This window comes from Anolis carolinensis, chromosome 3 (genome assembly GCF_035594765.1).
Source record: "Anolis carolinensis isolate JA03-04 chromosome 3, rAnoCar3.1.pri, whole genome shotgun sequence".
Lineage (NCBI taxonomy): Eukaryota > Metazoa > Chordata > Lepidosauria > Squamata > Dactyloidae > Anolis > Anolis carolinensis.
Window position 1 is genome coordinate 124,899,491 of NC_085843.1, and position 20,524 is coordinate 124,920,014.

Consider the following 20,524-nt stretch of genomic DNA (forward strand, 5'->3'; position numbering starts at 1 on the left):
ACTTAGAAACTTGAATACATGAATATACAAACGTAGGACCAGGAATCAAGAGCTTTTCACCTGAATACAATGTTGCTCTCACAAAGGAGCTCTCACCAGCAGAAAACCACTTAAAAGGCCTCAAACCCTCCCATGACATCATTCCTTACACACCTGCTTTTCCTCTCCTTATCTGTAAGCCACTGGGAAAAGTGAGTCTGTCCCTTCTGTACACTCTGTCTCTGAAGTTCCAAGCACCATGATCTGGACAAACATTTGTCTCCCACTTTTCTCTCAGCCTGCACTTCTGGCAGATTCTCATGAGAACTAATATCACTTTCTCCAGTCTCATGGGAACTGCCAGGAGATTCCAAAACAATTCTCTCCAGGCCACTTCTATCCTCTTCTGGGATCTCTGAATCTATCCCAGCGTCCCCTTCCACATCTTCTGAGCACTCAGAATCTGACCAGGCTACAATAAGTATATCCCTAAAGGATATCACCAGTAAATTTAAAACCCACACCTGAGAATCCTGTCTCACGGTTTAAGAAGCCGTCTCTTAAATTTTAAAACAAAACATCTTGATAATACAAAAAGGGGCCATATTCTGCCATTTGGATATGAGTCTTCAAATCATTTCATGTAAAAAAGGAACTCTCTTTTCATCAAGTGAAATCTCTATGTATTAGTGTCTGCATAGGTGTTAAGTCCATCTCATGTTGTTTAATATCTCCTTCTAGATTTTGAAAGCCCTCAAGAAATATTACAGAATATTCAGAAAGTAAGTTTTGCTTTGAGTGTCATGATGTACCAATACTGAACAGAAGTGATAACTGATGTTGAAAGGTGTGATCCTTGTTAAGTCATTGTTGCCATTGTTGGTAGCCTTGATGGTGTGCTGGGCTTATGTGCTGATTTTTTAAGACTCAAAGACAGCAATTCAAAGCATACATACAGGAGGAGAAATGTGTTTAACTTTACTTCATTTCTTAAGAAAATGTAGACACTAGTTCTATTAACTAAGACACTTCAGTGGTTATAAAATTGACTTGGAGTTTGTACTATAGCCATATGCTTGTGTAACATCTAATTTTGATGCCCTGAGATGTGTGTGTGTACATAAGTAAATGTTTCTAACTTGTCAGGCCCCCATCTACTATGCCATATAATGTAGTTGTAAATCAGTTAAATTAGCCTCCCCGCATAAGCGGTCCCTAAATTTTCCTACTTGACAGATGCAACTGTCTTTTGAGTTGCTTAGGTCAACAACAAGTAGGGCTATTTTTTATTTTAATTGTCAGATGCTCACTCCGACATGGGCTGGCCTCAAACTCATGACCTCTTGGTCATAGTGTTTTATTGCAGCTGGCTACTAACCAGCCTGTGTCACAGCCCGGCCCTGTTTTTACTTGTTTAATTGTAAATGTGTGTGTATGTGTGTGTGTAAAATGATTGCAGAATTTGAGATGTTTGCATAGATTCTTTTTCAGCCTCCCTGAGTGGAAATAAGGTCCTCTGAGTGGCTGTTCCAAAGCTGTAAAACTCCCTTCCTTGGCTTTTTCCCTGTTGTTATTCTATCAGACTTTTCTGTATTCAGATGACATTTTGGAAGCACATAATTGCTAAGGAGGCTGGTATTTTACATTTAAAATAGTTTCATTAAAAAGCTAGGGTAGTGTAGTGGTTTGAGCACTGAAATATGACTCTGGAGTTCAAGATTCAAATTCCCGCTCAGCCATGGAAACTCACTTGGTAAAACTTGGGCATGTCAAGCTCTCTCACCCTGAGAAGCAGGAAAAGCAACACTCTCTGAATAAATCAAGCCAATATAAACCATGAAAAATATATCCTTCAGGTCTTCATAAACCAAAAATGGCTTGAAGGCACACAACAAGAAGAAGAAGCTGTTAATGGTGTTGTAAGCATATAGTTGCCATTGTATTGTAAGTCTTCTTGGGCCATGGGAAAAAGGTGATATATAATTAGAACAAATAAAATAAAAAGAGGTCTAACGGAGAATAATTGCATGAAGAAGAGACCTAGAATTTTCTGGCTTACTTTTAAAAGAAGATACCACAGAATTACATTGGACAACATAAATAAACTTCACCTGACTTGTACCTGTTATGGTAACTATGCAGTGTTCATGTTTCCACATTCATTTCCGTTAATGAGTTGCATTTATTTTAGTGGCTAGACAGATGTTCATTCATTCTCTAATTTGTTTAACCTGGACATTCTCCCTTTTTTTCAGATTTCACCAAATTAGACAACTAAAGCTAATTCCAGTATGCTTAAAAGGAAACAGAGTTCTAGGGTAGAAGCCCAGCCAGTGACAGATTTTGGTCCTGATGAATCATTATCAGATAATGCAGATATTGTGTGGATTAACAAACCAGTAAGTTTTCAAAAACCATAGTTTTTGCTAGGATTGGGTGGTCAGTTCCTCACTATTGTTGCATCCCGACCCGAGTGCATGAAAATATCCCCTTTCTTTTCCTTCCTGTCACTGTTTAGAAACAGAAGGGAGAAATGTATTTGAGATGGGTTGTGTTCTAAGAGGGCTTGAGGTGATTTGTTTCTTGTTTGTTGTTGTTTTGTTGTTGTTGTTGTTGTTGTTTTTGCATGTTTGCATGTATCAGGAAGGCTTTCTGTGTGATTTGCTGACATTTCTTCATATGACAATTCTACTTCCTTTTAAAATAAAAAAATAGAGGCTTTGGAGCCACAAAAGTGGAACCTAGGGGCTTTATGCTTTAGGCTTAACTTTCCTCTCCCATTCCTTAGAGGTTGATCAACTCAAAGTAAAATACTACAAAATCCCACTGACTGGATTTGAAATATTTCTCAATGAATTCACTGACATTTGGAAAGTATTGCATTTTTTTGGATCATGTCTTATATGTTTTATCTTATACATAAGGTGGAATTTCATTCTTTTATTTATTCACATATTTAATATGCCCCTTTCTCATGGTATGTGACACAAGGTAGCCATTTCTAGTGTATGAGCTTCTCCTCTCTTGGAGTTATAAGGTTTTGGAGCATTTAATAACTCCATAGTAGAATGAAAGACTAAATACTCTAAAGACACCTAGAAATTAAGCAGGATCAGTCTTAATTAATTTAGCTGCAGACTATTTCAGAAGAAGGAGCTAGTAAAACTACCTCTTTGTCAACAGATGACTTGAAATCATGCATACATATATTGACTAAATTATTATTATTTGAAACACAACAAGATGAGTACACAGCAGACACTCCGCTGGCTGTTGTATTGGATCACACGTTGGACACTTCCCAAGTGTCTAGGACTGTGTGATGTATCGGCGAATAATGCGTGCAGATTCCAGTAAGGTGGCCTTCTGCAGCTGGCAGATGGTAATTTTGTCAGCGTCGATTATGTTTAAGTGCAGGCCAAGGTCATTAGGCACTACACCCAGTGTGCCGATCACCACTGGGACCACCTTGACTGGCTTATGCCAGAATCTTTGCAATTTGATCTTTAAATCCTCATATCGTGTTAGCTTTTCCAGTTGTTTCTCCTCAATCCTCCTGTCACCTGGGATTGTTACATCGGCAATCCATACTTTGTTTTTTAACACGATCGTGAGGTCAGGAGTATTGTGCTCCAAAACTGTCTGTCTAAATTTGGAAGTCCCAAAGTAGCTTGACATGTTCATTCTCTGTAACCTTTTCAGGCTTGTGATCCCACTAGTTCTTTGTCGCAGGCAGATGGTATTTGTGGCACAAGTTCCAATTAATCATCTGAGCAACGTTGTTATGTCTCTGCTTGTAGTCTGTCTGCTATTTTTTTGCAGCAGCTATTTTATTATTATTATTATTATTATTATTATTATTATTATTATTATTATTATTATTTGTGGTGAGAGAAGAGAGATTTGGACCTTGTTTGTAAGGTCTTGTGATTGCCAAACAGAATGGGAACAAAGATGCACCCCATCCTTCGAAGACTGGAACTCACCCTTCATGGCTTAGAAAGACATAATATTCAACAAATGCAACTACTGAAATTAGAAATGTACAGAATTTCGCTAAATGATATTTTTCAAATAGTACTCTTGAATTATTTTAAATCTGTTTACATTTGATGGGGTCACGCAAGTTCTTGAAACTTCCGAATGGAATGTAGTAGAATATGAAATCATTATTGATTCTATATTTTTCTCTGTTTTAAAAAAAATATCTTGCAATGGTGGGGAAATGGAACAGACATGGAAAGGGGAAAGAGCAAGTAGAAACTTTCACTAATTATTTGCAAAGCTGTTCTGCATATATAAGGAGAGTAAATATGATTTTACAGTTTGCTCAGTCTCTTTCTTTCTGAATTAAGAATGTCACTCCAATTCATATAGGTCATGAGATCCCATTACGAGAAATAATGAAATGTCACATATTTGTACTGTTGGAGATGATGTACATCTTACTGCTTTTTTATTATTTTTCAGTGGGTCCACTCCTTACTACGCATCTGTGCCATCATAAGTGTCATTTCTGTTTGCATGAACACCCCAAAGACCTTTGAGCACTATCCACCTCTTCAATATGTGACTTTTGCTCTTGATACACTATTGATGTTTCTCTACACGGCAGAAATGATAGCAAAGATGCACATCCGTGGCATAGTCAAGGTGAGTTTTCCAAAAAATGATTGTTCGTCATAGGAAAAAATAAGTTGTAAAGTATTATATGAGTTCTCTTAACTAGTGACAGTTAATTCTCAGTCATTCCTCACATTTTGTTTTTGTGAGCTGGGATGATACTTTCAGTTTGGAAGATTTTCCCCAAAGCCATTCTAAAAAAATAATAAATAAACTGAAGTTCTTTTTGCTGATCTGAATGAAAATTCACTTCATATTATTCTTTAGCCAACATACTTATTAGAGGTAAACCTCCTGACTATAAAAACAGTTAAAGATCATTTCATTATTTTTTTCCAAAAAAATTGCACAACTTCCTTCCATTGTTGAGTGTGCATGTTTTTCTTTGCATTTCATTGAGAGTCAGAATGAATGTGTGAACACATATATTGACAATTGCATATCATTTCATACAAAATGACTGCATAAGGTGTAGATTTCTATGCAGAATATTCTATATATTGTGTATTTCCATGGGATTTGGGGAGTGGTAGTCCAAAAAAAAGGTATGTTTTCTAAGACGTTATCTTGGCTTATGTTTGGATCATGCTCAGAGGTGGATCCATTTGAGGGGGAGCTATTTTAGTGTGATTACAAAAAATACATTGCCACCTCCCTTTGCCTCTAGTGACAAATGAGCATTTTAGATCTCCCAACATGCACTTTTGGAATCAAAGTTGGTAGAGAACAGAGATATGTCCTACCTCTACAAGGAAGAGCCATGTGCAGACACAGCCTTTCAGTCTTTTGCTCAAGGCACTGTATAAGTGCCGTTTGTAAGCCGCCTTGTGCCACTACAAGTCTGTAATGTATTCCTATTGAATTAATTAACAATAAAGTGGAAACCTCTCTTCATTTCATTTGACAAGTTAATTTCCATGAGAGGGCAACTGTCCACACTCAGTTCATCTGCAATTTTATATGCTATTTATAATCTTTTAGCTACTTCTACTCTAGCCAAATCCTTGGATACCAATAAAATTCTTAGAAGATCTGTATTAGTAAATATAGAACACTTGTACTGTTGGAGTAAGTGAAAATCAGAGATTTACTGTATATACCTGTGTGTAAGTCCAGAAATTTTCATCAAAAATGGATGCCAAAAACTCTGAGTCAACTTAGCTATAAGTTAATGTACCTTAAGTATTTTTTAAAGAGGAATCATCTGCTTCTTTAAGAAGGGTGGGGAATAGCAATAGCTTCGTCTGTTCTGGGAAAACCTAAAAGTACCCCCCCACCCCCGTAATCTGTCCAAAACAGTGATGCTTCTGGGGTTTTTATAAAGTTTTTCTCCCATGACACATTAAACTATCTCCTTTTTCTTCTCTATTCTCATAATGGAATTCTTCCTTTTTTAAAAAAAAGAGTGGATACTTCTTTTAAAAAGAAATACCCCTTTATTGGAATAGAAAGGAGCCAAAGGCAGCTGGCTTCCTAAGACAACACTGATGCTTTTGCCTCTGCAGAATGGCTCATAACAAAAATTTTAATTGTGGCCTGAAACCTACCCTCAACTTAAACATGAGGTTGACTTATATACAGGTATATATGATTAATAAGAAAGCATAAACTGCATACTTGCCAACATTTCATAGATTAAAACTGGGGCATGTATGAACAAGCAAGAGAGCAAGGTAAAAAGGAAATCTTACCAAACAGCCCCCCCCCCCCAGAAGTAATCTAATACTCACAATTCTGTGATATTCTTAGCTGAAAATCTTCCTTTTCAATAGGGGTGATCATTATTTGCAGTTTTGAGTATCCACAGAGCTGGGACAGAGTCTGCTGGAGCCCACTGTATGATCCAAGGTGTTACACCCTTGGGCAGCGAGAGCACTGAAAACCAACACAGAGGCCAATAACAATATAATATCTTTATTGAAGCAAATAAAGTTCCAGAAGAAAATAAGCAGAAAAGTTGAATAAGCAATTGACCTTTCAAGAAAGATCAAAATTAGTCCAATAAGCGAAAGTCTTATGTCCAATATTAAGGTCCAAAGTCCAGAACCGAAACACATTCAAACTCAGCTTGAGTATTGAGTGGGGAAAAGGAGCAAAGTGGCACAGATGAGTCCTCTGGAGTAAATGTCCAAATGCAGGATTTCAAGGCAAGGCATGAGCTGGATGTGCAGAAGCTGAAACGCAGTCCAAACTTGGGCAAGAAGGTAGACCGGCGCCCGGTCTACTCAGGAGTAAGCGCACCATCAGGCAGCTTGGATTTCAGGAGCTAGAGACAATGATGCTTCTCAGTAAGAAGTAATGTTGGCACCTCAGAGGAAAGTTTCCAGCGCAATACTTTTATTGAAGTTCATAAGCTCCCCCAAACCAGGTGCCTGACTCCCTAATTCTTCCCAAGAGAACTGAGCTTGCCATAGTCACCGCGCCAGGTGCCTGACTCCCTAATTCTTCCCAAGAGAACTGAGCTTAGCCATAGTCACCACTCTCCGCTAATCTGGCGCTTCTCCTCAAACTTTGTCTCTGCGATCTCTCTGTTTTCAAAAAAGCCCTGCGATCAAACACTAACCCATCAGGAGAATCTGGGAGAACCGGCACTGTTTCAAGGGCATCCTTAATTGGCACTGGCTCTGAAATGTCAATAAAAGGCATCTGGAAAGGAGTTGAATCTTGCTGACATGGGAAAAAACCAAAGTCTTCTTTGTCCTGGTCAGCAATGGCCACAGGGTCAGGGGCCAAAGGTGCCTGAGGTATCACACAGGGCTATTTCTGGTGGGGTTCTATTCGGCTCCATCCTGGCTTGATCCCAGCAATGAGCTAAGAGGAAGCCCTGACAATATGGGTGACTACCTGTATCTCATTGAAGAAGCTGGGGACAGTGCAGGAGGAAGCCGGGGACAGTCGGGAAACATCATGGTATGGCAGCCCACGACTCACAATGGTAAGGGGATGAAGCTGTCTCCCCCATTGTCCTCCAGCTTTTGGACCTCCATCTGATGAGGTCCTAAGAGAGGACGTAGCAATTTGTTTTTACCTGAGCCTGATAGGAAAGGAAGGATTCTGCCCTTTCCTTTCTTCCCCTTCCTACTGAGTTGAGTGCAAACAACTGTTGCAGTTTGAACACAGTTTGCAACAATTGAAGTACAGTAAACCAAGGAAGCAAGGGAAAAGTGGAAGTGGAATAGAGAATCAGGGACATTTTTAAGAGGCGCCAAAGAAGAGAGGTGGCAGAGGAGTGAATGGGGCTATACTCATCAAATCAGGCCAGTTAAAGACTGTTGGCAAGTCTATATCTGCAAGAAAATCTAGACTCACTTCAAAATCACTTTTGACTGTTCTCATGATGTTCACCTACCTCCAGCGAGTATTACATTTTTTAGGGTTACTCCAGAGTTTGATGAAAACTCCAGAGTATCCTACGATTTTGGACCAGTTTGATCAACAAATCCAATTTGGACTGATCTACTGTCCAGATAAGATACTAGTGTCATCATCCTTTCCCTGCGCTTATCAGTGCAAGGAAAGGGAATGGATCATGTCCGTGTCATTGCCACTGTCACTCTCAAGTGGACACAGCTACATGAGAGCTCTTGGTGATTGTGGGCAACCCGTCCTGACATCAACAGAGGCATCCACATGACCAAGAAGGAGAGGAGATTAGCCACCTCCTTCTTCTTAGTCATGTGGGCACCTCTGTTGATGTCAGAACAGGATGTCTAGGTGACTAAGAGCTTGCATGGATTTCTGTGGCTGGCTGGAAGTGATGCAGGCAAAATAGAGGATGAGGTAATGATCCAGTGGGGTCAGTGTAATCTTGGTCCAGCTGGACCATGTGAACGCCAGTGCGGTGATGATGCAGGTTTGGCTGGTTGCGTGCAGTTGCCTTCGGACTGGCTACAGCCAACTGTCAGGAGCCTGCATATAAACTCTGGCCAAAAGAGTCTATTTTCCCACACTAGTATTAATCCTGCGTTTTTAGTCTGCATTGGTAGTGGACATATAAGCTAAATGTAGATAAAGGAAAACAAGAAAAAGGACAGATTGTTCCAGGGGAACAGGAGGAGAAAGCAAAACACTGCTGAGATTATTACACTATTTGCAAAGCATAGAGTGGGTGTTAAATCAATATTAGACCTAAATCCATGGAAATTCAAGCTCCGTATGTAATTGTTAAATGTTATTAGGTGGTATGTGTCAGTCACAAAAGTGCATTTGACCAATTCTGCCTGTTATTAGGAACAGTCTGTTCTGTCCTCTTTTCCAGGCTCAAACTGCATTTTGTTTTAATTTTTTTAAAACCAACTTGCATATCAATCATATAAGGAGGAAAGTTGAGGACGAATAATGCAAGAATGCAGAATCCAGGGTGGGAGATTTAACTCATTCCTCTTACCCCTAGGTCACAACAAAATCTCTACCACAAAACTGTTTCCCTGTGAAAAATAACAGCTCCTGAGAAAGTTTTTTGCCATTAGGGTTTGCACGGAGGAGGAGTTCAAATTTTGATTGGTATCATGCACCTACTTCTTAAGAACCTTGAAAAATAACTATTTTTATTTATTTATTTACATATTTACAGCATTTCTACCCCGCCTTTCTCACCTGAGGGGACTCAAGGCGGCTTACAAAACTGACAAAATTCAATGCCGATAATACAAACCACAGTAATAAAATAAAACATAAACATTTAAACACCTAAACATAATCAAATAAAAACAGTATACAAAATGTAAAACATAATAACTACAGCTTGGGAGAGCTGGATTTTGGAAAAGCATTGCCAGAACTTGCCACCTATGACTTCTCTGGCTGAGCAGTTTAAAGACCCCTCCTTGAACTACAAACCCCAGAATTCTGCAGGAGATAATCACAGGATTTAAAGTGGATAAATGTTCTACTGCAGTGGTTCTCATCCTGTGAGTCCCCAGATCTTTTGGCCTTCAACTCCCAGAAATCCTAACAGCTGGTAAACTGGCTGGGATTTCTGGGAGTTATAGGACAAAACACCAGGAGACCTACAGGTTGAGAACCACTGTTCTAGTGTGATGGAATCCTCAGTGTTTATTTCACTTCTTCCTTAGGCATGTAAACAGGTAGAGGCTAGCCAAATATGTCCAAATAATCCAAATAATATTACAGTCAGTAGGCCTATGACCTGAGCAGCTCAGGGACATCTTTTTGTAATTTGTGTTCATTTTCTTTGGATATTTTCAGTCTTCAGTATCCAATAATCTAGGTTGCAGCAACAGTAACCTACAGCCATTCTGCCAACTTTATTTGATGACGAGACTTCACTTTTTTTCTCCTGGAGGCTTCAGCTGGTGGAAAATATGGTGGGCCATTTTCTGAAATGGTAATGCGGAGAGAACTTTAGCACGTTATAAAGTGCTTTAACATCTGTGCTATTTCTTTACCATTATACAGTCCCAATTTGGGAGGTTTTGCATTCCTTTACTTTCACCTATATGCTTACAGAAAATATTTTAATGATTTTTCCATATTTTCTTGTCTCACTTTTTATGAATTCAGGATTTTGAGTTGCATGACTTCACCACAGCAGTATGCTCTGTGAGGAATAGTTTTCAAAGTTGGTTAGCAGATGCTTGCTGATCTAAGCAGTCAAGGAATACTAGAGAATTCTTTCTATAGAACACCTCTTTGTTCTCTGTATAACAGCTTCTCCCTTTGGTTGTGCTCCAAATGTCCACACTGGAAGGATCTACACCTAACCATGTGCTTCAGAACACGTGTGTGCTCCCAAATCTTTTGTTGCCACCCCCACTGTCACTGCTTCCCTTTTTCCATGATCTTCTCCCCCAGCCTACCATTGTCTGGAAAAAGAAAGCAACAGGTCTTTCCTGCTCAGAAGGGACACCTGCCTTAATTTACCCCTACAGAATATTATCTTTTAAAATACTTGTTTAGCATACACACACTTGTTAGATCCAACTGGAGTTGACCCATTGAATTAGTAAGAACTTGGCAAATCAAATGTAATACAGCAGTATTAAAGTGTCTAATTTAAGAGCAGTTGCCAATATATTTTGTTAAAGTTTTATTCTTATTTTTTCCAGTAAAGGACCTAAGATGACCAACATATTCTTAACCTTGCTGTTTCGCTGTCTGCAATCTGTGCCTTAAGAGCCAGTGTAGTATAATGATTTGATGTTGGGACTGGACTCTGATTTTCAAGTCCCTTTTTAGTCATGGAAACCCACTTCGTGGCCTTGGGCTAGTCATACAGTCCTAGCTAGTCACACAGTCTTAGATGAAAGCAGTGGACCCCCCCCCCCCCCCCGAATAAATTATGTCAAGAAAACTCCATGATAGAGTTACCTAGAGTAACCTTAACTTAGAAACAAGGCATGCAGCTGTAGTAGACTATACCTTGGAGTCTTATGATATAGAATGAGAGACAAATAGTTTAATAAAAATAATAAATTAACAAATAAAGTGAGACAACATGTCAGTAATAATAATGGGCATGTTTCTTAGCCTTCTTCTCATTTAGGAGTCATTTATCTTCACCAATGTGCAATTATATCCTTCCCTACAGAAGAAAGAAGGTAAGCTTATGGGGTGATAGCATGTTCCCTACACATATAACAACCTGTTTTTGCAACTGATTTATAACTGATCTGTTGATAAGAAAGACAACTGACAGACTCAAATTTCATAGGGGTGTGCAATTCAGCACAAAACCATGGAATTTTTCAGTCCCATTTTCAGCTAACCCCTTATTTTGTTTACCGGAACATTGCCAAAATGGTGGGGGTGCCATTTTATTTCAGGAATGATTTGGCCCATTGCCTATAATGGAGAAACTTTAGAGGCTTGTAACTCAGCCATTTTAGCCCTATCTGCATGAAGCTTACCTCAGTTGTAGACCACATATACGACTGCAAGCCTGCCAAGTTTCATAACAATTCACCAACCTAATGATTTTTTGGAATTATTTTAAGTTTTTATCATAACATTTTTTGAAAATAAGACAAACCACAAGACAGGGTTCTGGGAATAGTAGTTGCCAGTTGTGTCCATTCTCAGCCAATCAGAGCATGGACACAACCAGGCTTTTTATTGGCTGAGAAACAGAAAGAGAGAGAGAGAGACTTCAACTTCCATCATGCCCTGGGAGGAGCTCAGAGGCTTTTCAAAGCTCGCCCCATGCAAGTGCTGCTGGGAAAGTGAGTTCCCAGCAGAACCTTCTCTGGAGGAGGGGCTAAGGGAAGTTTTTCAGAAGAAATGAACACTGTTGCCGGGGGGGGGGGGGGTGGAGAGAGAGAAAGAAGAGAAGGAGCCCCTTGTAGCAGGCTTTTGTCTCAGGTACAGAAAAGGAGCCCCAGCGGCAGGCCTCTGCCTCAGGTAGTGCAGTTAACCCCCCATCATCTCCAGTAGCCGAAAGATCCAGTCTCTCTTGATTTGTTTTGGCTAGCTCTTTAACCCCCCCCCCCCCCGGATCCTGTTTTTGGGGATTTAGTAGCCAAATCACCAAACTTTCCAAATCAATTTCAGTCCAAATGAATATCTGCACAACTCTAATATTTCATGCCCCTTGCCCCACCTTTCATTTGCCTCCAACATAAAACATCTTATTCATTTCCCACACAATGCTCTTCTCTAGCAAATGTATTTGTCCTAGGCCACGGGTCTTCAATTCATGGCCCACAGGCCAGGCCAGGCCCACACAGCTCTTTGTTGTGGCCCACACTCTTTTGAAGAATTAAATACTTAACATGAAAACCCAAATTAAACAAAAAATCAATCCAATATATTTTTATAAGTAAAAACAACCAATAATTACAAACCATTAGTGAAAAGGACATTCATTTTTTACAATGTCAATGAGAAAATTGACAATGCATTTCCTTGACCAGCTTATTGATGTAGGTACTTTTCATTAAAAACCCGGCACAAATCACTTGACTTACAGTTTTTATTCATAGATGCCATAGTGATGGAAGGTGAGCCTTCAATCAATCATGATTATTATCCACTGAATATGTGTCACACTAATTAAACTCTCTGGCAATATAAAACAATAATAATCTATGGCGGAAAAGATGAAAATGCTTGCGCCTATAGGTGGGTGGTTTACAACTGACTGGCTAATTGTGGATGGTATCCTCTTATATTTATATGAAAATAACTAACTTTAGGGAACCTTTGAAATGTATCTAGAAGGCACTGACCTGTACACTTGAAGGAACTACTGCCGACACCATCTACTGATCATCTACCTAACTACGATGTTAGGTGTACTATTACTTTAGTGCTGTTTGGATCTGGTTGACAGCAGCATCTTACAGTTTTCAATTCCACAGCAAGAGGTTAGTTATGGAGAATATTTCCATTACCAAGGTACATAGAATCATTCTCGAACAAAAAGAGAAAACTACTCCTGAGCATGTATGGAATCCATTTCCCTTACATTTGAAACCTTTGGACTTGTCACACATCTGGAATTCAAGAGTAAGGATTCTCAAAGTATAGACTTTGGCTAAAGATTTGAGTAGAAGTATGGAATGAATGAACAGTTGTTTCCTCAATCCATCCCCAAATCTACTTCTCATTTCCTATGATTCCCCTCATTCCAGCAAACAAATGGGCTGCCATTATTTTTTTTAAACGTAACAGTTTGATGAAGTAAGATGCCCATTGCAAACACAAGGACATTCATAGTACACATTGCATGCATGTGTACATAGACACGTATGCATAGGCAGAGAACAGAATTTCCATTACATGAACTCCTTTTGTCTTTCATCCATCACTGAGTGTTTAGAAATTAAACCAACAAATTCATTTTATAAGTACATTTTGTCAGGATTTGTTTGTTTGTCCATTTGTCTATATCATACCTCAGAATTACTGCATAATTAATTGATATCTCAGTGATGGAAATTACTGTTCTATACATTTTGCTCAATATGCATGTGCTTATTATTTTATGGTGAGCTCTCCACATTTTCAGGAGTTAAGGGCATAGCACTCCCAAGAAGTTAAAAAGTGAAATACCACAAATACAAAAATGTGGGTTTTAAATCTAAGAATCTCTAGGTCCTCTAGAGTGACTTTGGTCAACATCTGTCAGAGAGAACATTTCAACCAAATAAATGAATAAACAGATCTGCAAAAGCCAAAACTACAAATGTGGAGGGTTGACTGCATATTGTACTTTTACTTTAGCATCCATAGAAAGGGAGTGAGGGAGAGCGATAAAGTAGAAATGTGATTAGGAGTAGTATTTCATTTTTCTAATCTATTTGGAAGTTAGTTTGGATAGCAAGAAAGGTTTCGAATTTAAAATGTAGAATGGTATCATGAAATTGCCATTGTTCTTTCCATTCTCTCAACTTCAAGGTTGATATTTCATGGCATTACATTCTGCATGTTTCCTATCCCCTGCCCTTTTGGGTTGGTGTCAATATCAAGCTGGGCTTTTTGATATTCACATGAAAAAAAATTCACTGGATGTTAATGCCAATTCCTATTGCCATATCTCAGTCAATGGATTGTACCCTGCATCCAACTCCTACTGGAATCCTGGAAGTGGTGCTTGAATGGATGCAGCTTTTGATCTTGATCTTGAAGTCATAACAATTTACCTTAAACACATGCATTTTATTTCATGCTGCTCTCTCAGGATTTTCATTGCAAACAAATTTACAAATATACGGGATGCCAAGTAGGCAAGTTAGATGGAAAGCTTTCCCTTTGGAGTGACTAATGCTCCTTAATTACATTGCTTGAGTTGGTTGGCCCTCTACCACAGAAGTCAGGGTGTGTTTGCAAATAAAGACAAAAATGTCTGCTTCTGCATTTGTTTATTTTTCTTGTGTCTAATTTTATTATATATTATTTAAGATATTTTTTTAATTATCTCCCAGCCCACAAGGGTGCTTGAGGCGAGGAACATGAAAATAATTAAAACAGGTCAGATGCAGTTTTGACAAATACCCACTCTCATGTGTTTGAACTGCTGCTCACATTTGTCAATCATTGAAAATGGAAAGGGCTCCTTTTTTGTCTTCAACACCCATAATCCTTCAGATGTGGTATTCTGAGAAGTGTAATCCAAAATGGAACGTATCTCAGCTTTGGTAGTGATAAGAATTTTGGAGGACAGTGTTTTCAGTTGCTGCATCTAGTGAACCTGTGAACTTCTCAGGACTTGCTCACTCTTTAGGATTATTGATTACTCACTCCACTTATTGTGGAGTCATGGTGACAGCCTTAGGTTGTGCTCAAATGTGTTATTCTGCCTTCCCACACCTCCTTCACCTCCATATGGTAGCATATATTTCACAGTACGGGATCTCTAGTGAAGGAAGAAGTAGCTAAAAAAGAAAGCAGAAAAATAAACATTCTTTACCTCTGTAAAAATAATTTTTCACTTTTATAATATAATAATATCAGAATGTCTATTGTTTTATGTGTATGCAATCCTCACAAACTTACTTTTTAAAATGCAGTTTGCAGAACCACTGCTTGGAAAAGTTACTTTTGGGGCTATATAACTCTCAGTGTTCCTGTTCCCTAAACACCATGGTCAGCTTCTACAGTGGCTGGAAGATTCTAGACATTGCTGTTCAAAAATAACTTTTCCAAGCTCCTGTTTTAGGACTATTCCTTATCTCAAGCAGAGAGGACAAAAATGCAGAGCCCATACAATGTGATTTATTGGGCGGAGGAGCAGCAGAATTGGACCATAGCATGCATCAAGATTTCTTTTCTATGTAACAAGTATATTGCCAACACATGTGCTAAATTGGGGGTAGGTAAACAGAAAAGTAGGGTTCTTTTAAGCCCTAGATCTATCCTTCCACAAATGGGCAAGGATGCAGCCTTTCTAATTTAAACATCTGTATCATATTTCCAAATTCCATCAAGCTGCATGAGGTTGACTGAGGACAAGAATGGAAACATCTGGATAGGGAAGAGGTCCATCTCTACTGCCAACACCCATTCCTTGCATTCAAAATAGACTATGCATTTGCTGGTGAAAATAGGTACATGATGCATCCATACCTTTCATGGATACTCTGGCATCATTTGGCAAGTGCAGATTTGTGAGAAGTTGGACGGATTAAGTTTAATGCCCTCAGCCAGTTCTTATTCCCAAAACAATCATTGGCAGCACAGTTTGGTTCAGATGTTTGTTAGGCTTCCCAGCTGAGTCTATTTTCTGAATTCATCTCTCCCCTGCTTCTTTGTTCTTTGCACATTTTTTCCAGTTCCAAAATTGGCCTCTCCTCAAATCAAATTTTCATAGCTGCAGCTACATCTGTGCTCCTTTTCTGCCACAGTGTTCTTAACTGAGGGAGGGCCAAGCGGTATCCCTTGGGGGCCAGATTGGGCCTCAGGGTACCAATTGCTGAATCTTGTACCAGGTTTTTGATAGGCATTTTTGTCTTTTGATACTGATAATCAAACAGATAGGATAACCTCCTAAGATAGTGCCAAAGACGCAGTGGAATAACTGCAGCACAAGCAAAAAATTTAGTGAACTTAAAATAGCAGTGGAGACTGTTTTAAGTTATGCATTGGGAGGGGAAGTGTCCTAAACTCTTTCACAACCTGGATTCTCTCTCCATTTGCCATTGCCCAAGGGGAGAACATTCAGTGTAACCATCTGCTAAATGTGAATTCTTTTAGAATAAGAACATATTTTTCCGCCCACTGCCTTGCTTGTTTAAGGATGCCAGCAACTTGGTTCACCTGCAGTGTTCAATTTCTCCCTCGACTTCCTTCTGATTTGAGAGTGAGGAGAAATTCTGAAAAGCCAAAAGAGCCCCACACATAAATAATTCAAAAGAAACACAGATTCATCCACTTTGACTTCCAGTAAAGGAAATACCATTAAATATGTTGTTGTTGGCAGCTGAAAACCCTGAAAATTTTAATTCATGCATAGTTTTGCAAACATTTTGTAGCAAACCCTCACATTTTTCTGTACTCTGTAATCTACAAAACTCCACAATTTGGGTAGTATTGTAATAAAGAACTTCAAATTTTGACACCCTCTCATTTGCAGCAAACCCATTTCAATGTTATGTAATAATTTTGAAGCATGGCCCCATGTTTGAAAAAAATTAAACTAGGTTTCTTAGGCTGGATTTCCACTGCTATATATTGTATTATATGGCACTGTAGATCCATCCCTACTCCAGTCCTAAATTCCATTATTGTCCAATTCACCCAAACCTGTGCTGAAAATATGCAACTGTTTTTCCAGCAACCTCCTGCTGGATGAGATAGGTCTTAAGTTCTGCCTTGAAATCAGATAGCTCATTTAGGTGTTGGAGCTCTTCTGGCAGGTCATGCCACAGTTTAGGGGTGGCTGATGTCCACTGGGTGACTGTTGCCAGTTGGGTTGGAGTAAACATCCCGCAGAGGACCAATGTTTCCAGGGCAAATTATATGGGAGATTATGATGATCATGATTATGATGATGTTTTCAAACACTTTTCCAACAAAGCTTTGTTAAATTTCTGTGCTAAGGTAATGTACTTATTATTAATAAAATAAAGGTAATTTCACAATAGAAAACAAAGTTTATTTTGAAAATAACTGGAAGGGATGCATGACATGGAATCATATGGAAAGGTAGGGAAACATCTTGAGACACTCAATACTGGTGATTTTTCTTATGGCAAAATGCATCTCTGTGATATACTTACTGATGATTTGGTTGAAACAATGTATTTTGGGTAGTGGTGATAGAGAAGTTAAACATTCAAGAGTAATTGTCATTTCTGCATTGGCATATTTACCTTGCATTTGATTTGTCATCAATAGGATCAACTCGAGCACGACTCTTTTTTCTCTATAGAGTTAAAGTTATAGAATACTCTTGACTTTGCCATCTGCCTAACACAGAGCAATATTTTATTTGTACCCAGTTTCTTCCTGTATTTGCTCTAAGTAAATTTAAATAGATTGTTAGCTGAATGGTTCCAAAATCCTGAACAGAATCTTCTAATTAGTTTACTGTGAAAGTTCCTTGCTTAACGTTCTAACTTGGAACATTTAGGTCTTTGTATTTAGCTGCAAGGGGGATTTTGTGTTTCTCCCGTCAAATGCATGACTGGTAATTTCAGAACCTCATGTGCCTTTCATAGTGGGATTTGATTGACAGTCTCTCACTGTGATGTCTTTCATAGCAAATATGATTGATAATCTCAGTCAAATTACATGCTTAGACTACAAATCTTAATTTCCTGCCTTCTTCTCCCTACCTTAATTATTTCAGCTTTCCCTTCCCACTTTCCTTTTGTCCTCTTGTGTTTTGCTAATCCTACATCTCTGCAGTGTCTGAAACATTAGAACACTCTTGCTGATTACGGCAGTTATACTGGCATGAAATGGCACGCTTGTAGGTGTGAAATGACTGGATTTTACACAGTGGGGCCATTTTCAAATTCTGAGTGTACTCCAAAGAAAAATCAAAGGCACTTGATTTATGGTTTTGTGTGTTATTAACCTCATATTTTTCTCTTGATGACATTTGAAAGACGGAAAGATTTGTTAGCTTTTGTTATTGGTTGTCTATATTTTTTAGAGGAAAAGTAGTCCACATTACCCCCAGTGTTTTGAGTGAATTAGTTCTTAAAATATATATCCCCGACCAAAACATTTTGTGATTTTGCATTAAACAGCATTTGGTGTGTATTAATTAGAGTTGGAACAATAGTTAAAATGTGTTATGCTTTCACACACCTTCCTATTTAATAAAATGGCTTATTGGAATTATTTAGACATTTTCTCATTACTGTTGGAGTTTTTAGTATCAGGGAAGTTCCTAAATTGTGAATGCCTTTAGCTGTTCCAGGATCTGGAGTAAATATCAGAATGAAGAAAAACCAAGGTATGGAAACGTTCCTTTTCCAGAGCCAGTCATTATGGCCTATTCCTCAAGTTTTAGGAAAGTCTTCACAGGCCATAAAGCTCTAAAAGCCAATGCAGGACCAATTTCAAATTAAGGAAAGAGACTCAGGGCCCTTCCACACAGCCATATAACCCAGAATATCAAAGCAGATAATCCACAATATCTACTTTGAACTGGGTTATCTGAGTCCACACTGTCATATAATCCAGTTCATTGTGGATTTTATACAGCTGTGTAGAAGGGGCCTTAGAGAACAGTGAAGGGGAAGACACAGAACTCCAGGAACAAAATAGGCCTTCAGACTTTAGATGTCAGACAGATTCCAGGTAAGTGACTGGCATAATTGGCCCCAGTCCCTCTACTATGGCACACCCACCAAATCTAATGGTTTAGCAGTAGCAGCCTTCTGTGGGTCCTAATAAGCTTACTGCAGCTCTAGGGGCCCTTCCACACAGTCATATAACCTAGAATATCAAGGCAGAAAATCCCACAATATCTGCTTTGAACTGGGTTACCTGAGTCCACACTTCCATATATTCCAGTTCAAAACTGATAATGTGAGATTTTATTCAGCTGTGTGGAAGGGGGTCTAAGCGTCTACATCAAATGTTTGATTCATCTCCTTGCTCAACTAGAGAACCAACCATGGATGGAAGACATAACAGATATGTAGCATTTCTTCTCTAATTTCAATGCACAACTATCCTTGTCATTAATCATCATCTACAAAATAAATATACAAACACATGAACTACATATATCTGTAAAATGCATATATACACATATGTGTGTTCCACACTTGTTACTGAAATTAATTGAGTATAGATAACTCATTGCTTTTAGTCTCTGGATTGATTTTATACAAGGTATTTAGAATCAGATTAAGAAATTAGCTCATAGAAATTGCTTTCTACTTGAAAAATCATATATTTTCTGAGCAAGAATGCAAAGTATCTGAACGCTATAGCAATTAAATGCAGGACCGTTTTTGTTTATGTTAATTGGTTAAAAACCCTTTAGACAGTTTTAAAAAGAAGTGTCACTAATGAGTAGGGCACATTCTGCACTCAAAATAATGCAGCAAGCAACATTCCTAGCAAAGACTGTCATTCTCAGTAGGAAATGCATGCCCCTTCTGGGATGGGAGCTACATTTACATACATGGCAATTTCTATGCATTCATTTAGAACAGTGGTTCCCAAACTTATTTGGCCTACCACCCCCTTTCCAGAAAAAATATTACTCAGCGCCCCCTGGAAAGAGGAGCATGGCTTAGAGGGGTGGGCGTGTCTCCTGCTCAAGAGGGCGGGGCTGAGCCTCTCCCCTAGTACAAGATGCAGGGCTGAGAGGGGGAGGGGGAGGTGGGCGGGGCCACAAATTGGCAGCCAGGACTGGGATGGATGGAGTTATGAGCTCTGAGGCAGAGTTGAGCTTCTATCCCTGTCCTGCGGTGCCTGCCAGGACATAGGGGGTGAGGCTAGAGGAAGGGGCGGGGCCTCTTCCCAAGTGCCTGATGGGGCTGAACCTCTATACCCCGCCCCCATGTTCTAACAAGCGCCTCAGAGGAGATATACAGAGCCTCAGCCCTGTCTCGCACTCTTGGGAAGAGGTCCTGCCCCAGCCCCAGCCCCACCCTTCTGTGTCCCAACAAGCACCTCAGGAGAGGTATAGATTCAAAGCCCTGTCTCGGGCTCTCAGGAAGAAGCCCCGCCCCTCCCCTGGCCTACCCTGTACTACCCTGTTTCCCCGAAAATAAGACATCCCCAAAAAATAAGACCTAGCAGAGGTTTTGCTGAATTGCTAAATATAAGGCCTCCCCTGAAAGTAAGACCTAGCAAAGTTTTTGTTTGGAAGCATGCCCGGCACCCGCCAAACAAAACACCAGAACTTGCAGGATCAGTAAATGTACATACCAGTTGTACATGGAAATAATGGTAATAATATATTAAAATGTTATATTATTTATATTTATACAGTAATAACAAGAAATTCTTGACAGGAGTCCTAGTTTGTCTGATTTGGTTATGTTGGTTTGTG

At 39.2% G+C, this 20,524-nt stretch overlaps 1 protein-coding gene across 5 annotated transcripts in view; it reads left to right on the plus strand.

The window, feature by feature from the left end:
• nalcn (sodium leak channel, non-selective) overlaps nucleotides 1-20,524 on the plus strand; it is a 300,357-nt gene that overhangs the window by 9,807 nt on the left and 270,026 nt on the right. For 3 of the 5 annotated variants that reach the window (XM_062975470.1, XM_008106968.3, XM_008106969.3), the window contains exons 2-4: nucleotides 721-761; nucleotides 2,235-2,378; nucleotides 4,450-4,632. In XM_062975470.1, coding sequence (XP_062831540.1) covers nucleotides 2,271-2,378; nucleotides 4,450-4,632 — 291 coding nt within the window. In that variant the 5' untranslated portion in view covers nucleotides 721-761; nucleotides 2,235-2,270. The remainder of the gene's footprint in view (nucleotides 1-720; nucleotides 762-2,234; nucleotides 2,379-4,449; nucleotides 4,633-20,524) is intronic. The other 2 variants (XM_062975471.1, XM_062975472.1) reach the window with 2 other exon arrangements.